Consider the following 18,023-nt stretch of genomic DNA (forward strand, 5'->3'; position numbering starts at 1 on the left):
TCTCGCTGTGTCTCTGTCAAATAAATAAATAAAATCTTTTTTAAAAATTGTTTAAAGTAAATAAATAGGGGCATCTGGGTGGCTCAGTCATTAAGCATCTACTTTTGGCTCCGGTCATGATCCCGGGGTCCTGGGATCGAGCCCCGCGTCGAGCTCTCCACTCGGCAGGAGGCCTGCTTCTCCCTCTCCCACTCCCCCTGCTTGTGTTCCCTCTCTCGCTGTGTCTCTCTCTGTCAAAATAAATAAAATCTTAAATAAATAAATAAATAAATAAATAAATAAAATAAAGAACATGTATGTAGGGGCACCTGGGGGTGGCTCAGTTGTTAAGCATCTGCCTTTGGCTCAGGTCATGATCCCAGAGTCCTGGGATTGAGCCCTATGGCTCCCTGCTCATCGGAAGGCCTACTTCTCCCTCTTCTTCTTTGCTCTCTGCCCCCACCGGGTCAAATAAATAAAATCTTAAAAAAAAAAAAAAAAACAAAACATCGTCCAGTTCCAAAGAGGGAACAAAAATGGATGTTATGTGTTTTTACCAGTGAGACACAGAACATGTCCACCATCATTTTACATTTGGAAGGTTGACCAGGTTGATAATGGTTTTAATAATACATCCGTGCATCCAGGCAAAACCTAGAGTACAGTGGCCTATCCAGCCTGGGGGAAGCCATGGACACGAGTTAGAGCCATATAGCCATTGGGTCCTGTTAGGAGACAGTCATCGAATTCTGGGCCTCCTTTAACTGCAGTGAAGATATCAAAGGCTATTCAGTTTTGGAGGGCCATCTTTTAAATTTGTGTAATAAAAGAGAGTCTGTTGTCACCTTGTAGGGACCACGGGAGTCCAAACCTAGGGACAGTTTTTCTTAGCAAAGTTTTTGTCACCTCCATGGCCTTTTTGCCCAAATCAGTACCCTGGTGTGTATCCTGTATTACTTTCCATTGGTTATTTTTGGGTATAAAGATTTTTCCCTTCATTATTAACAAGCCAGTCTTGTGCATTTCTTGGTCTGAATAGACTGGACTTATGGACTTTATTGTAGTTCAGACTGGTAAAAGACTTAATATTTGTTTATTTTGTGCTGCCTGCTTGGCTGCACAGTTTACCAAATTGTTTCCTTTAGATTCTAAGGTCATATCCTTTGATGTCCTTTGAGGTGAATTATAGCTACCTCCTTAGGTAGGTGTACAGCCATAAGAAGAGTAAATAATTTCAGTCCCATGTGTGATTGGGGAGTTATGGCTTGATAATAATCCCCTTTTCTTCCAAATTGCTCCATGGACATGCAGAGCTAGGGAAGCATATTTGGAGTCAGTATAAATATTAACGTTTAAGGCTTTGGCAATTGCAAAGCACGAGAGAGCACTGTAGCATACCCAGCTTTTCTTATTCCCTTTTCCATGAAACTACTGTCATCAGTAAACCAACTCTCATCTGTATTTTCAACAGGGGCTCCTTTTAAATCTGGTTGACTGGCATCAACAAGATCAATAACCTCTGAACAATTATGCTCTATAGAAGTATAATGATCAAGTCCAGGCATAAGGGTAGCTGGGTTTAAAGTATGACAGGTTTCAAGTATTATTCCAGACATATTTATAAGTGTAGCCTGATATTTAATAAGTCAACCTCCCATCATCCATTGATGGCCTTTGGTTTCTAAGACACTCTGGACCGGATGTGAAGTCATTACAGTCAGGAACTGTCCATAGTGAGCTTTGAGGCTCCTTTTACTGGGAAGGCTGTTGTAAGCTTAGCTAAAGCCTTTGTTTGCAATTGTACCTCAATAGAGGTGGCTTCCAGGATAAATACGACTATAAGGGTTGAAACCATCAAGAAGCCCTTTTTGTTTAAGGTCCAGCCTTAACAATATTCTAATTTAAAGAATCACTGGCAAGTGGGAAAAGACTTGTCCCAAGAGATAAGGGCATCCCCAAGGGCATCATCCAAATAAAGAAAGTGGGGTCATCCATTATCTCTACAAGCCCATAGTTAACCCTATGGAGTGGGGTATGCTTTGGCTTTTAAGGAGAGATTTCACCATCCCAGCCACATAGAATTGGTCAAGGTGCTAGTTGAGTTATACAATTGTTGGGGAATCAATCCCATTTTCCATTGTTCAAATAATAATATGTCCATGGGGTCCTGTTATTATCCCCACAGAATAACAAGAAGGTTGTCTATACATGAGCTACTGTGGTAATTTCTCTGAAGTCTACCTCAGGTTGTCTAGCTTAGGTAAAGAACATTTAAATACAATCAGATATAGAATTTAACATCCACAAAGGTGTGTTATTGAAACACAATTCTTCTTTCTAAAATAACCCTCATTTTTAATCAGAGATAGCCAAATCAGGACTAATTTATTTGAAAAACAAGTCCAATTTTAACAAACATGGCCTAATCATTTACATAAGCTCAGCAAGAATAATGATTGGTCATATAGATCTTATAGAATCTGCTTTGCTGGAACTTTTATAAGGAATCTCTAGGTTGAACTTTTAGTAGCCTCTCCAGGCCAGAAGCCAAGCCAAGTACTTGCCATCAGACATGCCTGCAATACCTGTACATTTGGTTGGATTCCTCTTCCTGAGGGCCCCAAAGTATGCTGACGTTCCTGCACTGCCAGGAAGTGACATTCTTTACTCACCTGGTGAGGCTGCTGGGAACTCTGTAAGCAAGGGAATAGGCCAACAGTTCCATGGGGCTTTATGGCTCCAGGTTTCATAAAGTCAACCTTAGATCCTTAAAGCTGTTTGGTCATATCTGACTCTATACATGCCTCTCACAAATATGACATTCCAGTCAAAGCCTTGGTAAAATAACCAATGTTTCCAATGGTGTCCTGTTACAAGGAGAACAATTACTGAACTTATGCAAATGACTCTGATTGCCATGGAAGAAAGAATACTCACTGAGACCTTCTGAATTTCAGAGGGTTCAGGTAGAGAGAAAAGCTAAATGCTTAAATTTGTTCACAAATGAATACTTTTTCACCTTTCTGAAAGTCATAGATATCTTATGAGAAAGTTTCCTTAATCTGGAAGAGAAAACATTAGCAACCAGCAATGTTTCAAGCAAGAGTCACAAAACTATAATCATATTCTTAGTTCATTTAGTCCCATGTTACTAGTTCTTGTTTAGTTTGAATGCAGCTTTTAGTTGGTTCTGGAAATTCTTACTCATTTCATTTTTATGATCTTAAAGATACTGAATACCTGTTTTTGTCCTAAAAGTCCTTTATATGAACCTCCTTGAAGATGAAAACTCATTTTGCAAAAGAATAAGAACAATTATAAATGAGAAAAACTCAGAAATGGACACTGTTAATGATCTGAGAGTTCACTATGATACAATTAACAAAGAAACTCAGTTATTCTGTGACACATAACACCTCAATAGCCAGAATATCAAGTGATGATGACCCCATACCAGAATGTAACATACCAAACAAGCCTAATTAGTCAACGAGACTTTGTTCATGATTTAAATCTTGGGGAAAGTTTGTTAAAACCTTAGAAAGTTTTAGGGACGCCTGTGTTGCTCAGTTGGTTAAGCGTCTGCCTTTAGCTCAGGTCATGATCCCAGAGTCCTGGGATCGAGCCCCACGTTGTGCTCCCTGCTCAGCGGGAGAACCTGCTTCTCCCTCTCCCTCTGCCTGCTCTGCCTGTTTGTACTTTCTATCTCTCTGTCAAATAAATAAAGTCTTTAAAAAAAAATGGTCAGTGGTCTTGGGAAGGTATTGCCTTAAGGATCAGCGGTGGGAACTTAGGCTCCAGAGGAAGTATGGGAACTCAGCCCAGAGGGTCCTTCCTAAATCTTCTACCCAGGTTGCTGACTCCCTGCACTTACCTTCTTTGTTCCTGAGCCACCCCTGTCTCCTGCCTGGTACCGAGATGCTCAGGAGACCCCACACAGATCTCCACATGCTCAGCCCCTTTCTCACTGACCCCCCAAGATGCCATCTCGCTCACAGGAGGGTTCACAGAGAAAGAGGAAGAGGTTCCCATATTAGCACCCAACCTGGGTACACACTTCCTTGCCCGAGAAGATGTACCCCTCCTGGCTCTCCTCTCCCCTCCCTCCCTTTCTTCCTCTTTTTCTTTCTTTCTTTCTTTCTCCTCTCCCCTTTTTTCTTTCTTGCCTTCTTTTTCTTTCCTTTCTTCCTCTTCCTCCCTTCCTCTCTCCTCTCCTTCCTTTTTCTTTTTCTTCCTATCTCCCTTTCTTCCTTCCTTTTTCCCTCCTTCCTTCTTTTTTTTTTTTTGAAAAATAAAAATGCTGATAAGTTAAATGAATTTCTTTTAAGCCACTGTCATTACACGCCACGCATTAAGGGCAGCCTTAAAGAGATTTACATTGCCTGCCACCGCCTCCTCCACTCTCTTGCACAGCTGGCAAAAGTCAGTGCCAAACTTCTAAAGTCCCAGAACTGGTGCACGACAGGTGAGATGGTCCCCTGCTGTAGCCACTAAGCTCTAGGTGAGAGGAGCTGAGACCCATCAGAGCCCAGCTGGCAGCTTCAGGTTGAACCAGGAAACCTGACCTTCCTGTGCATCCCCCAACCTACAAATGCAAAGGATCCTTTTTTTTTTTTTTTTTTAAGATTTTATTTATTTATTTGACAGAGACACAGGGAACACAAGCAGGGGGAGTGGGAGAGGGAGAAGCAGGCTTCCCCTGAGCAGGGAGCCCGATGCAGGGCTCGATCCCAGGACCCTGGGACCATGACCTGAGCTGAAGGCAGACGCTTAAAAACTGAGCCACCCAGGCGCCCCACAAAAGATCCTTCTGACATGCAAGCCCTCGGGTGGAAGGGGTGCCCCTTGCCATGGAAGCTGAAAGTGGATCAAAACAGGCAGAAGGTCAAATGGGATAGTTCAAACAAAAGGCCAAAGTCACCACCTGGAGGTAACAAACAAAAACTGCACCAACACTGACCCCAGATCTATTCTGAGACAGCCTCCACCGCACCTGGCTCCAAGTCCTTCCAGGATAGGGGGAGGCTGGAAATGACCCAAGCGCCCACCCCCTCCAAAGGCCTAGCAGGCTTCCCCTCAGACAGCTGTCTGGAAACACAGCCCAAGGCTGTGTAGACCCCTTGCGGGACCAGCAGTCAACTATTACAGAAAGAGAAGGAGGGCACCTGGGTGGCTCAGTTGGTTAAGAGTCTGCCTTTGGCTCAGGTCATCATCACAGGGTCTTGGATCTAGCCCCACATCCAGATCCCCGCTCAGCAGAGAGCCTGCTTCTGCCTCTCCCTCTGCTTGTGCCGTCAAATAAATAAAATGGAGGAGGAGGAGCAGGAGGAGGAGGAAAAAGAAGGAAATAAATCACTTTGAGGGGGCGCCTGGGTGGCTCAGTTGGTTAAGCGTCTGCCTTCGGCTCAGGTCACGATCCCAGGGTCCTGGGATCGAGCCCCGTGTCGGGCTCCCTGTTCCGCGGGAAGCCTGCTTCTCCTCTCCCACTCCCCCTGCTTGTGTCCCCTCTCTCGGTGTGTCTCTGTCAAATAAATAAAATCTTAAAAAAAAAAAAAATCACTTGGAGGATGGTGCTCCAGGGTGAGAAGTTCTTTCAGTGTACTGGGCGGGATGGGAGAAAACAACTCAGAACTCGGTGGGCATGCCTGACAAAACTGCCACTACTAGGTTGAGACCAGCCAGATTTTCAGTCACCAGTCAGGGTGTTCAGGGACGTCCCTCCCCTCTGGCCTGTCAGGATTAAGGTCCCCTGCCTGTGAGGTTCCTGCAGACCTCCAGCCAGCTCACAGCCCCCAGTGAGTGGTTTTCCACCAAACACCCACATAGTTATTCTGCACCTTTTTCTAAGCATATCCTGCTCTCAAAGAATTTACACTCTGGAAATTGGCAAACACTACAAAGCGGAGATGGAGTTTTGTTTTTCTGAATGGCTGGATTTAAGAAGAAAATGAGGACATAATGGTAAGAATGCACCCTAGACTTAAATGTGTAAGGTATTTTGGGCTATGACATTGTGCAGGACACAAAAAATCTCAGGAAAAATAATGAAGAAATAGCCTTCCAGTATTACTATGACTCCACTGAGAACAATGTCACACCATGTGTGAATGAGGAAAATTCCAACATGTATCTTTGTTGTGTGCATATCTTATTTGTAATTAAAAAGGGAACTACAAAGAAACTCACATAACTCACATCAAGGAAAATAGGCAAATGATAGGAACAGAAATTGCACCACAAAAGATATACACGTGGTAAATAAACACATGAAAAAATGCTGAAAATCAGAAATCCCTAGGAAATGCAATTACAACATAGCACTACACATGCATTAAAAGGGCTGACATTAAAGACTGGCCCTATCAAGTACTGTCAGGGACTGAAGATACTGCAACTCTCACATATGCCTGGTGGGAATGCAGTGGTGAATAGTTTAGATCCCATTTTGGCCCTTTCATGAAAATGTTAACACTCACCTACCTGTGACTTAGCCATTGTGCTTTGAGTCTTAATAGAAGAAAAATAAAACCTCTATCTGCATAAGGAATTATAATGAAAATATAACTTTCATAATAAGGGATTCGTTTGTGAAAGGGAAACACTGGAAATAACCCACATGCTCCAAACAGATGAAGAGATCAATAGTGGTACACATCCAGAGAAGAAAACAGTACTGAAGACTGAACGGGACATATATGTATGACAACGTCAGAGGCGAATGACCAAAGTAAAAGGTAAGAGGGGTGTCTGGGTGGCTCAGTCAGTTAAGCATCCACTTTCAGCTCAGGTTGTGAACTCAAGGGTTCTGGGATGGCTTGTAGATGAGGATTCCCTACCTTCACAGTCAACCGTGTGTGCCTATATCCTCATCTCTTCTTATCATGAAGCGAGCTAAACTGAGTAAGAGTCCATCCTAATAACCCATTTCAACTTATGATCTCTATGAAGATGCTATATCTAACTATAGTCACATTGTGAGGTTGTGGGGGTTATAACTTCAAAATACGAATTGTGGGTGCACATTCAGCCCATCAGATAGGTTTTAGAGTTAATGCAAATTAAGGCCCGGGCTGGAGAATACTAATGTTGTATGTATGTAGATATTATCTTCTCTGCGACACAATAAATTTGGAATACAGTGAAATCTGTTCACTCCTACATGCGGGCAGAGCCCAATTCTGCTTTCAAACCACTCCTTAGAGGGAACACAACACCTAAGATAACAGGTAATTAAATAAAAAAGACATCTATTCATGCATAAACCAGAGCAACAAGTGGCATCCAATTCCTGTTACTGACTTGGAAGCTGCAAAGATTTATCAGAAGCATGGTAAGACCAAGTCCCTAAGAGATTTAGTCTTCCTGTGCAAGTAACCACCCAGAACACAGATCAGATACTGATGGTCAACACTGGGTCACATGCATGACCAAAATCAGAAGGAAATGAAGAGGCTCAATTACCCATCATTTCCATCAGCAAATGACAAAGGAGAGGTTAGCATTCTTAAGCATATTGGGTGGTGACTGACACGTTATTGGGACCATCCAGGTGGCAGAGATGACTTCTGCCATGGAATCTGGCAGTGATTTCTAGCAATAACTTCAGACACATCAGAACGCAATATGCAACTTCTGAATATTTCCCAAAAGACTGGAACTTATGGAAAGTCACTGAACTGCAGACATTCAGGTGAACAAAGTTCCATTCAGGGAGGTGGCTGCCTCACGTTCTATGATATTTTAACTCTTTCTGCAGTGTGAACTCTGTAGTGTGGAATGAAGACAGATAATGAGCTAAAGGAATTGTGTCATTCACATACTCATGAGACCTCACTCCAGGGTTAATTCAGATTTTTATGAAACTGTATCTTTGAATTATCTCCCAAGACATCACATGCTAATCCTATTGAATTAGAGGATAGGGATTGAACATATCAATTTTAGTGAACATAAACATTCAGTTCGTAATACTGCCCATAAGGACTCTATTAATTGTATTTCCTCCTGTTGAAGGAGACTGAAGATACAGCTGAAAGATTCCCTACAACAGCAGCACCCCTAAGGCCTGTTGCCACTGTGAACTCTGTGATGGTAACTGAGAGCATCATGACTGAAAAAAGATTTCCCACATTCACTGCAAGCAAAAGACCTTTCTCCTGTATGAATTCTCTGATGTTTTATGAACGTCGACTTACACTTCCAAGATTTCCCACATTCATGACACTTATAAGGCTTTTCACCTGAATGAACCTTTACATGTACATTGAGGCTATTTCTTCTGACAAAGGACTTGCCACATTCACTGCACTCATAAGGCCTTTCCCGAGAGTGAACTCTCTGATGAGAACGGAGGACAGAACGAGTGGTGAAAGATTTCCCACACTGACTGCACTCATAAGGCCTTTCTCCAGTGTGAAGTCTCTGGTGATCACGAAGGACAGAACTAGTGGTAAAAGATTTCCCACATTCACTACAATCATAAGGACTTATTCCAAGGTGACTCTGACGATGGTACCGGAGGGCACAGCTATGACTAAAAGACTTCCCACATTCACTGCACAGATAAGGCTTTTCTCCTGTGTGAATTCTCTGGTGTTGAATGAATGTTGACTTATAGTTCAAAGATTTCCCACATTCATTACATTTATAGGGTCTTTCACCTGAGTGAACCTTGATGTGTACATTGAGGCTATTTCTGTGGAGAAAGAACTTGCCACAGTCATTGCACTCATAAGGCCTTTCTCCGGTGTGCACTCTTTGGTGAGAACGGAGGGCAGAACTAGACGTAAAAGATTTTCCACATTCACTGCATTCATAAGGTCTCTCTCCCGTGTGTACTCTCTGGTGAGAACGAAGGACAGAGGTAGCGGAAAAAGATTTCCCACATTCACTGCACTCATAAGGCCTTTCTCCTGTGTGAATTCTCTGGTGTTGAATGAATGTTGACTTACACTTCAATGATTTCCCACATACATTACATTTATAAGGCTTTTCACCTGAGTGAACTTTCAGGTGCACACTCAGGCTATTTCTTCGGACAAAGGACTTGCCACATTCACTGCATGCATAAGGTCTCTCTCCAGTGTGAACTCTGTGATGATAATGGAGGGCAGAACTTGTAGTAAAAGTTTTGTCACATTCACTGCATTCATAAGGCCTTTCTCCAGTGTGAAGTCTCTGATGATCACGGAGGACAGAACTAGTGGTAAAAGATTTCCCACATTCACTGCATTCATAAGGCCTTTCTCCAGTGTGAACTCTCTGGTGAGAATGAAGCACGGAACTAGTGATAAAAGACTTCCCGCATTCACTGCACTCATAAGGCCTTTCTCCTGTGTGAATTCTCTGGTGTTTAATCAACGATGACTTACACTTCAAAGATTTCCCACATTCATTACATTTATAAGGCCTTTCACCTGAGTGAACCTTTCTGTGTACCTTGAGGATATTTCTTCGGACAAAGGACTTGCCACATTCGCTGCACTGATAAGGTCTCTCTCCTGTGTGAATTCTCTGATGATACCGTAGGTCAGTCCTAGAGATAAAAGATTTCCCACATTCACTACACTCATAAGGCCTCTCCCCTGTGTGAATTCTCTGGTGTTTAATGAATGTTGACTTAAACTTAAATGACTTACCACATTCGTTACATTTATAAGGTCTTTCACCTGAATGAACCTTTATGTGTACATTCAGTGTATTTCTTCGGAGAAAAGACCTGCCACATTCGCTGCACTCATAAGGCCTTTCTCCTGTGTGAACGCTCTGGTGTTTAATGAATGCTGACTTACACTTTAAAGATTTCCCACATGCGTTACATTTATAAGGCCTTTCACCTGAGTGAACCTTTATATGTACATTGAGGCTATTTCTTCGGAGAAAGGACTTGCCACATTTACTGCACTGATAAGGCCTTTCTCCACTATGAACTCTCTGGTGATAATGGAGGACAGAACTGCTGGTAAAAGATTTCCCACAATCACTGCACTCATACTGTCTTTCTCCTGCATGAGATCTCTGATGATATGAGAGGGCAGACATAGAGGGAAAAGATTTTGCACAGCCACGACACTTATAAAACCTTTCTCCAGGTTGAATCCTATGAGTAATCAACACTGAGCTACAGCTAACAGCTTTTGCACATCCACTGCAAACGTAACTCTTCACTCCACTGTGCCATCTCTGGGGATGAATGAGAACAGATTTGTGGCCTAAGGATTTCCCACATTTGCTGCACGTGTACTGTCTGGATGCACTGTGAGTCTTTCCATGTTCATTCCGGGTTGGTGTTTGCCATTTACCAAACTCATGATATCTTTCTCCAGTATGGGATCTCTGGTGTATGGCAAATAAGGATTTGTACCTGAATGCTTTCCCGCATTCACTGCACACAAAGGACTGTCTTCCAAGGTGGACACCCTGGTCCTGACTATGTGTGTGTTTGGGACCAAAGACGTTCTTGCATTCTCCCCAGGGGTCATGACTTTTTCTGCTTTGTAAAGTTGCCCTGCACTGGGTGATCATGTGTGGCTTCTCCCCAGTACGAATGGCCTCTTGCTGCAGATGCCCCGAGCCAGACAGGAAGTCCTTCTGAACTTCTCCACAGGTAAGGGGCTTTCCTGCACCATGGAATCCCCAGCTCTTCACAACAGAGGCCCTGTCCACACGGCTTCTGAAGGGTTTCTCTCCCATGTGCTGTTTCTCATGTTTTCTGAAGTCAGTAATGAAATAAAATCGTTTCCCACAGGCCCCACACCTCAACAGTCTCTGGCTGTTTTCTTTTCCCTGGTGCGCAGCCAAGTGGAAAATGCCTCTCAAGACTGGACCACACATCTCACAAGGGTGGGTCTTCCGGGAAGACTGAGCTGCCTTGGGCGTCCTGGTCTGTGACACGCCTACAGAAGTGCTCTGGGCAAAGGGTGCCTCCTCATCCTCTGCTCCACAGCAACAACCTGAAGGCAAAGAAGCGCTGGTGAAATTTGTGTTGACTATAGCGAGGGGGTGAGCCATCACATACATGCACCTGACTCATCCAGGCAGGACCGAATAGCATGCTTTTCCACACACAGGAGATGAAATTCAACTGAAGGAGTGGCCGTCGTGCATTACTGGGCCCGAGTGGTCAAAGTATTATGGAGAGCACACCAGAAGGACAAAAAACTAGGGTATGACACAAGGAAGAGAGCCACGGTCTACAACTTGTTTTTTGCCCAAAGGTCTGTGTAGGACCATTTCTGCTGGTGATATTTGGCTGAGTAGAGGCTGCAGGAATATCCAGTCCCAAGAAATTTGCTTTTGTTCAAGGTCAGTTTAAGGGCATTTCAATATGTCATGGTAAAAATTTCAGGGGTGAATGCTGGACTACGCAGAATTAGCAGTGAGAGATATGGGTGAGGCATGGAGGCCCGAGACCTATTAATTACCCCTGTACTTGACGTCATGGAAGTACCAAAGAGTAGCATTCAGAAGTCCACAAACTGTCAACAGTAAAGAAGGAAAGACAGAGATGGAGTGTGGTCATCTGCAATGGCACCAAACTTAGGTTGAAAAAACAAAGGTGCCCAGTGTGATCTGAACACAGTGCTGATATCACACCTTTCGCAGCTGCCATCCACCAGAAACAGGCTCCCTATGAGCTCACATGGTCATTTCTGGAGCATGTCCATGCTATGATACACAAAGGACTCTTCCCTGTAAGCCCTCCTGAGCAACTGCAGGGTATCAGGAAGATACCAATACTGTATGAAACAAACAAAGTGGACCACCAGCACTGTCCTAGAGCTACTCAGGACACAACAAAGAAAAATATCTTATGTGACTGATGTCAGCAGGATGGTGGAAAAGCAGAAATCATCCCTCACCCCAACAAAAAATCAATTCTACAGCTGTCCATGAGTGGTATTAGCCTGGAAGTGCTGAAGAGCCCAATAACACTGACTAGAACACAGTAGACCACAAAAGAGGGCACAAGCACACAAAAAAGTTGGTTGGAGACTGTACTAGCAGAGACATGTGCGATGGGTGGGAAATAAGGCCTGGGGCTATCTCCATCAGCCACAGGGTGGGTGTGACTGCAGTCCCTTCTCAGCAGAGCCTCCAGCTTCCTGCTCCACATAGGACACTGGCATGTTTTGCCACCAAGTTAACCAATGTCTGAAGCCAAAGCAATTTGAGAAAGAAGATCAAGCTGAAGGCAGCACACTTGTGATTTCAAACTATATTACAAAGCTATTGTTTTCAAAACAATAGGGTACTGGCATAAAAACAGACCAGTGGAACGGAATAAAGAGCCCAGAAGTAAAGCAACATGTCTACAGACAATTAATGTTTGACAATGAGGCCAAGAATCAACACTGGCGAAAAAATAACCTCTTTCATTCTGCTGTGAAATGTGAATATCCAAATACGAAAACAAGAATCCTGGATCCCCATCTTAAAGCACTCAAGGAATGAACTTCAAATTGATTAAAGACTTAGACATATGATCTCAAACCCTAAAATTCCTGGAAAAAAACATAGGGAAAAGCCTCCTTAACCTTATTCCTGCCAATGGTTTTTTGAACAGGACATCTAAAACATACACAACAAAAGCAAAAACTAACAAATACCACTATATCAAATTGAAAAGTTGCACCAGGGGCACCTGGGTGGCTCAGTTGTTAAGCGTCTGCCTTTGGCTCAGGTCATGATCCCAGCATCCTGGGATTGAGTTGCACATCGGGCTCCCAGCTCCGCGGGAAGCCTGTTTCTCCCTCTCCCACTCCCCCTGCTTGTGTTCTCTCTCTCGCTGTGTCTCTATCAAATAAATAAAATCTTAAAAAAAAAAATGTTGCACCAGAGCCAATGAAACACACAAGAGTGTGAAAAAGATGTACAAGTGACTAACACGTGCTCACAATCACAAATCATCAGGGAAATGAAAACCACACCATAAAATATCACCTCCTACCTGTTACAATGGCTATTACCAAAACGACAAGAAGTAACAGGTTGTTCATGATGTGCAGAAAAAATAACATTTGAATACTGCTGCTGGGAACGTAAATAGGGAAGTCATCATGGAAAATATTAGGGAGACCCACCAAAAATTGAAAATACAACTACCATATAGTCCACCACTGCCATTTCTAGGTTTCTATCCCAAGGAAACAAAATCAGTATCTCCACAACGTATCTGAACATGAATATCCACTGCAGTATTGTTCACATAGCCAATATATGGAAACATCAGTAAGTGTGTGTGAATGTTAATAATGATAAATACGGGGCACGTGGCCAATTCAGTCCATACAGCATGCAACTCTTGATCTCAGGGTGGTGAGTTCACGCTCGACACTGGGTATGGAGTCTATATATATATAAGAAAGAATAAAAAAATAAATGGTATCTAAATAGAGAAATAAATAAATAAAGTGACAACATTTAGTACACACATGTGCAGTAATATTCAGCCATAAAAATGAAGGCAACACTGCCACTTGCTACAAACAGATGAATCTGAAAAAAACTATGCTAAGTCAAATAAGCCACACAGCAAAACACAAACCCTGTATATGGATACAGGGTACAAACCCACATACGTGGATATTTATTAAGAAAAGAAATGAGTCAAACTCATAGAAACAGAAAGCAGAATGCCAGAAGCTAAAGACTGAGGGAGATGGGCAGATGTTGGTAGGAGTACACACTAACATTTACAAGATAAGTTCTGAGGATCTAATATACAGCACGTTGACTACAGTTGTTAATATTTTATTGTACACTTGAGGAGTGCCTGGGTGGCTCAGTCGTTAAGCGTCTGCCTTAGGCTCGGGTCATGATCCCAGGGTCCTTGGATCGAGCCCCACATTGGGCTCCTGGCTCAGCGGGGAGCCTGCTTCTCCCTCTCCCTCTGCCTCTCTCCCTGCTCATGTTCTCTCTCTCTCTCTGTATCTCTGTGTCTGAAATGAATAAATAAAAAATCTTAAAAAAAAAAATTTTATTGTACACTTGAAATTTGCTATCAGAGTAGATACTAAGCTTTGGAACCATCAATAACAAAAAACGTAATTGTGTCAAGCGATGTTGTGTTGATTAGGGTCGTTTGTTAATAATTTCATAATGTAAGGGCATCTAGGCGGCCCAGTCAATTAAGCATCCAACTCTTGATTTCGGCCCAGGTCTTGATGACTGGGTGGAGAGATTAAGCCCTGCCTCAGGCATAAATATCTAAAAAAAAAAAAATTTATAACATATATCAAATCATTATGTAATATAATTTCAATAATATAAATTTGTCAATCATATCTCAACAAAGCTCATGAGAAGAGGACAGGTAGAAGAAGAGATGTAAACACTACTAAAAGAACCATACAGGACAGTCTTGAGAAGTAACCCATGGTCCACATAAGCAGTAAACATGCCAGGGCACCTGGGTGGCTCAGTTGCTACTCGTCTGCATTCAGTCCTGGGATCGAACCCTGCATCGGGCTCCCTGCTCTGCGGGAAGCCTGCTTCTCCCTCTCCCATTCTCCCTGCTTGTGTTCCCTCTCTCACTGTGTCTCTCTATGTCAAATAAATAAATAAAATCTTAAAAAAAAAACAAACAAACATGTCAATGCCTGCAATTTCAGGCACAGGCAGGCACAAGGAAATGGCACCTAAAGGAAGGGTTCAAAACCCGGGCCACAGAAATGGCACGGATCTGAACACATGGACCCAGCCAGGGAGAGGGCAAGCAAGGTGCGATCCATCAGCCTCACGGCATGACCACTGACCTCTAATCTTATCCAATCAGGGCTCAGCACAGAGGGTACTGGGAGCTGCAGGGCAGAGAAAAGGGCACACCAACAACTCAGAGCTAGCAACAAAAGCAACTAACCAGAAAGCTGGGGAAGCAAGCAGTGCCCACAGTCCACATGAGAGAAGGACTAACCCACCCTGGAAAATACAGAGGGGGGACTCGGGAGCACAGAGTCTAGTCCAGGTCAAAGGGGAGGCTGAGGGCCTTACCCAGTGAGGATATAAGTGTAAAGTTCTCCAGCATCACATGGTGGTACAGCTGTCTCTGAGCCTCATCAAGAAGCCTCCACTCCTTCCAGGAGAAGTACACGGCAATGTCCTCAAAGGTCACACCACCCTTTCATGAAAAGGACAAATGAAACCATGAACATTCTTTATCTGAGAACCCACAATCCAAACCCCCCCACATCCACCCCAGTCTCCCCACCTCAGAATAAATACCTGGTGCCTCTAATGCTGCTCTCCTCTCACCTTCCCATCAATCACTGTGTTCAGTCCTCAGCAGTAACAGGCAGGGGGACACGGAGATGCACTCTAAGCTCTGGGTCTGGCCTGCAAGGTCCCATCCCTCTGCCACGATATTCCCATGGAGTCTCCCATGCTGTGCCCTCAAGACATTATAGGCCCTGCTCTACCAGGAAGTCTTCAATACCAGGGCGCTGAGGCCTTTAGCTCACACTTCCCCTCCATGTGTACAGGATTCTGTAGACTGTACCACTCTCACGTCTTCAGGCCCCACAGATGAACTCCCACACCTTCCTGCCCCACACCAAAGGATCCTCCCTTGACTCACACTTGTGCTTGTCACATGACATCCAAAGGATGTTTGACAAACTCAAACAGGTTCCAGTCCCACCCCAGGACTCTCAGGGATCCCAAATGAGGGAAAGCCTCAAATGCTGAGAAGCCCTCCTCGCCTCCCTCTAATCCTCCCTTCAATAACAGACACTCACAACCACATGTCAACCTAGGATATTCATGGACCCTCGTCTACTTCTCTGCTGCCCATACTGTCCCTCAACAATTGGATACTCCACTTTCAACTGAAATTTTGTAAATACACCTTGCCCAGCATAGTGAATCACAAATGACCACATCTGCCCCAGACCTTTTCCAGCAGCAAAACTTTGAAACACTACAAACACCACACAAACTCTCACCAAATTTCTGTTGAAGCCCTACACCACTGAATAAAGTGCATCTCCAGACTCTCAAATGCTCCTGGACAGGGGGCGCCTCTGTGCCTCCGTGGGTTAAGGGTCTGATTCCTGCTCTCAGCTCAGGTCTTCATCAGGGTCAAGAGATCAAGCTGCATGCTAGGCTCTACACTGGGCATGGAGACTACTGAAAAAAGAAATATACTCCTAGATGTCCTAGCTATCTCTTGTCCCATCATTCCATGGAGGTTTTGCCCATGTATCTGCCACATCATTCTTTCTCCTTCACCACCTGTGTTGGCAATGCCCAGCAAACCCAACCAGGTGCTGAACAATACCACTCTTTTTTTTTTTTAAGACTTTATTTATTTATTTGACAGAGAGAGAGGTAGCGAGAGAGGGAACACAAGCAGGGGGAGTGGGAGAGGGAGAAGCAGGCTTCCTGTCGAGCAGGGAGTCCGATGCGGGGCTCGATCCCAGGACCCGGGGACCATGACCTGAGCCGAAGGCAGACGCTTAACTGACTGAGCCACCCAGGCGTCCCTTGCCTAAGCTTGTTTGTTCCAAATTGTGGTTTCTTTCATTCCTAAATAAACCCATTTTTGTGGGTAAAATAATTGCCAGTTTTTGTTTCATTTTTAGGGTTCGCAGACCAAAAGCCCTGACTCCTCCCTTCCTCTTGTCACCTGCAACACCCACAATTTGGTTTAGCTCTTCTCAAAAAAGGACCATAATTCAACCAATTCTCCAACATCCACGGCAGCCATTCGACGCCATCAACAGGAACACCCAAGTGCCTAGGTAACTCAGTCCCTCGAGGGCCCCACTCTTTTTGGCTCAGGTCAGGATCATAGGATCTGGCCCCAGTTGGTCTCCTCCCTCAGAGGGGAGTCGGCTGGGATTCTCTCTCCCTCTCCTCCGACCCCCCAACGCGCGCGTGCTCTCTAAACGTCAAATAAATAAAATATCTTTAAAAAAATACCACCGACTCCTGCCATTGCCTCCTCGCTTAGCCCCGCGGCGGGCTCTCCCCTCTGGCGGCCGGAGAACGCCTATTCACACCCGGCCGAGCCCACCTCACGCCCGCCAGGAGAGACGGGCTTCTCGGGCAGCGAGGGGACGGGCCTCACGGCCGCGCGGCACTGCGCTCCCGACAGGAAGGACGGCGAGCTGCTGTTGCCCGCCGCTGGCGCGGCCCCCTCCCGCCTCGGCCCCGGCCGCCCTCGGCCCGGAGCCCGCTCCCGCACGGGGCCCCCGCCCGCCGCCGCCCGCCTGTCCCGGACGCCGGGGCCTGGGCCGCGGGGGTCTGGGTGCGGGGACGACGCTTACCGGAGCCGGGCCCCTGCGCGCGGCCGCCGCCATCGGACTCGCTGGGCCGAGCGAGGCCGGAGGTGGGCGGACACCCGGACTCGACCGCGTGCGGCGAGGACAGCGCCTCCCCTCGCGTCTTCACGGCCGGTCACCGGAGCCTGACGCGCGCTCCGGCAGCTTACGGGACAAACAGACCCAACCTGAGGCAGAGAGACCTCCTGGCGGATGAGACCGGAAGTCCCGCCCCCGGGGCTTGCGCTCGCCTGGAAACGCCGTGTGCTGTTCCCTCATTGGCTGCTCGCCGCGTCCGCGGGCCGGGCTCTTCCGGGTGGGGCGGCTCCCGGAGCTCTGGCGGTCTCCGGCAGGGGGTGCCCCCCCCTGGAGTTGCCGAGCTGTGGTCACGTGGCGCCCTGAGGGACGCGGGAAAGCGCTGCTCCTCGCCGGGGGGACGGCATTTGCTCCTCGTTAAAGGCAGAGAAGAGCTATGCTTTCAGACTCCGTGAATGTCAGTCAGCTTCCAGAGAAAACTACTATTTTAGATGCTCCCATATTCCTTTGCTGAGGTAAATGACAAATCATCCCTTGAAGTACTTCCGAAAGAAATGAGTCGCTGTCTAACTGGAAGGTTGTTGCTCATTAAATGCTTGCGCCCGGGATGAGTTAGAGTCAGTTTTGTAGTTAGGAACTTAGAAAACTTCCTGTTAAATAATAAAAACTCAACAGTGCATTCTAAAGGGCTTTTGGCTTTACTCGCTGATTTGTGAATTGGGCAGCATCCCATCTAGCAAGTAGAGG

The 18,023-nt window shown here is 45.3% G+C and overlaps 2 protein-coding genes across 10 annotated transcripts in view; both read right to left on the reverse strand.

Moving 5' to 3' along the window:
* Positions 1 to 15,093, reverse strand: part of LOC123841977 (oocyte zinc finger protein XlCOF6-like) — a 28,795-nt gene extending 13,702 nt beyond the window's left edge. For all 7 annotated transcript variants that reach the window (XM_064580219.1, XM_064580216.1, XM_064580215.1 and 4 more), the window contains exon 1: positions 14,971 to 15,093. The gene's annotated coding sequence lies outside the window, so the exon portion shown is untranslated. The remainder of the gene's footprint in view (positions 1 to 14,970) is intronic.
* Positions 5,457 to 17,812, reverse strand: LOC123842033 (zinc finger protein 658B-like). 3 transcript variants are annotated; one of them, XM_064580192.1, is made up of 3 exons: positions 17,247 to 17,807; positions 14,971 to 15,097; positions 5,465 to 10,931 (listed from the first exon to the last, which is right to left on the reverse strand). In XM_064580192.1, exons 1-3 carry the CDS (start codon positions 17,277 to 17,279, stop codon positions 8,038 to 8,040), a joined length of 3,054 nt encoding a protein of 1,017 aa, XP_064436262.1. In that variant the 5' UTR covers positions 17,280 to 17,807; the 3' UTR covers positions 5,465 to 8,037. The 3 variants fall into 3 exon arrangements, with proteins under 3 accessions (XP_054362623.2, XP_064436263.1, XP_064436262.1); XM_054506648.2 differs by lacking the exons at positions 14,971 to 15,097; positions 17,247 to 17,807 and having other exon boundaries at positions 5,457 to 9,514; positions 9,618 to 9,755; XM_064580193.1 differs by lacking the exon at positions 14,971 to 15,097 and having other exon boundaries at positions 5,462 to 10,931; positions 17,247 to 17,812.
* Between the last annotated feature and the right edge of the window lie 211 nt (positions 17,813 to 18,023).

Source organism: Mirounga angustirostris, unplaced genomic scaffold (genome assembly GCF_029215605.1).
Source record: "Mirounga angustirostris isolate CCGP_5_RB_7025 unplaced genomic scaffold, mMirAng1.0.hap1 SCAF_16, whole genome shotgun sequence".
In the NCBI taxonomy this organism is placed as follows: domain Eukaryota; kingdom Metazoa; phylum Chordata; class Mammalia; order Carnivora; family Phocidae; genus Mirounga; species Mirounga angustirostris.

What these genes read in the sequence shown, in the direction of transcription:
- LOC123842033 (XM_064580192.1), bottom strand. Translation starts at nt 17,279, where the DNA reads ATGGCGGCGGCCGCGCGCAGGGGCCCGGCTCCG. An exon ending in CGCGCAGGGGCCCGGCTCCG is followed by an intron (nt 15,098 to 17,246) that starts GTAAGCGTCGTC and finishes TTTTCATGAAAG; the next exon opens with GGTGGTGTGACCTTTGAGGA. An exon ending in TACACTTATATCCTCACTGG is followed by an intron (nt 10,932 to 14,970) that starts GTAAGGCCCTCA and finishes CTTTGCCTTCAG; the next exon opens with GTTGTTGCTGTGGAGCAGAG.